Source organism: Eimeria mitis, genomic scaffold (genome assembly GCF_000499745.2).
Source record: "Eimeria mitis Houghton genomic scaffold, Emh_scaff2164, whole genome shotgun sequence".
Taxonomy (NCBI): Eukaryota; Apicomplexa; class Conoidasida; order Eucoccidiorida; family Eimeriidae; genus Eimeria; species Eimeria mitis.
Window position 1 is genome coordinate 4,006 of NW_013570490.1, and position 278 is coordinate 4,283.

At 47.8% G+C, this 278-nt stretch overlaps 1 protein-coding gene across 1 annotated transcript in view; it reads right to left on the reverse strand.

Annotated features, from left to right (window-relative positions):
* The window catches only part of EMH_0049640 (phospholipid-transporting ATPase, P-type, putative), a gene marked incomplete at both ends in the record, with an annotated part of 3,900 nt that overhangs the window by 395 nt on the left and 3,227 nt on the right, over positions 1 to 278 (reverse strand). The window contains one exon of the mRNA XM_013496553.1: positions 128 to 200. Within this exon, the coding sequence (XP_013352007.1) occupies positions 128 to 200 (73 nt within the window). The remainder of the gene's footprint in view (positions 1 to 127; positions 201 to 278) is intronic.

Sequence of the window (278 nt, forward strand, 5' to 3'; positions counted from 1 at the left end):
CAGCGGGAAACAATATGAGTGTTCAGTATTCAGCTGAGAAGCAAAACAACCCGTGCTGCTGCTGCTGTTGCTGCTGCTGCTGCTGCTGGTGCTGCTGCATCTGCTGCTGCTGCTGCTGCTGCTGCACCTGAACTGATGAAAGAGGACGACGGGGAGAAATGTAAGAAGAGTATATTTTGTGTTCTTTATGGCGTTGCTCGCTGCACACAAACCCTAAACCCTAAACCCTAAACCCTAAACCCTAAACACTGGAGACTAAACCCTAAAAACATATACAT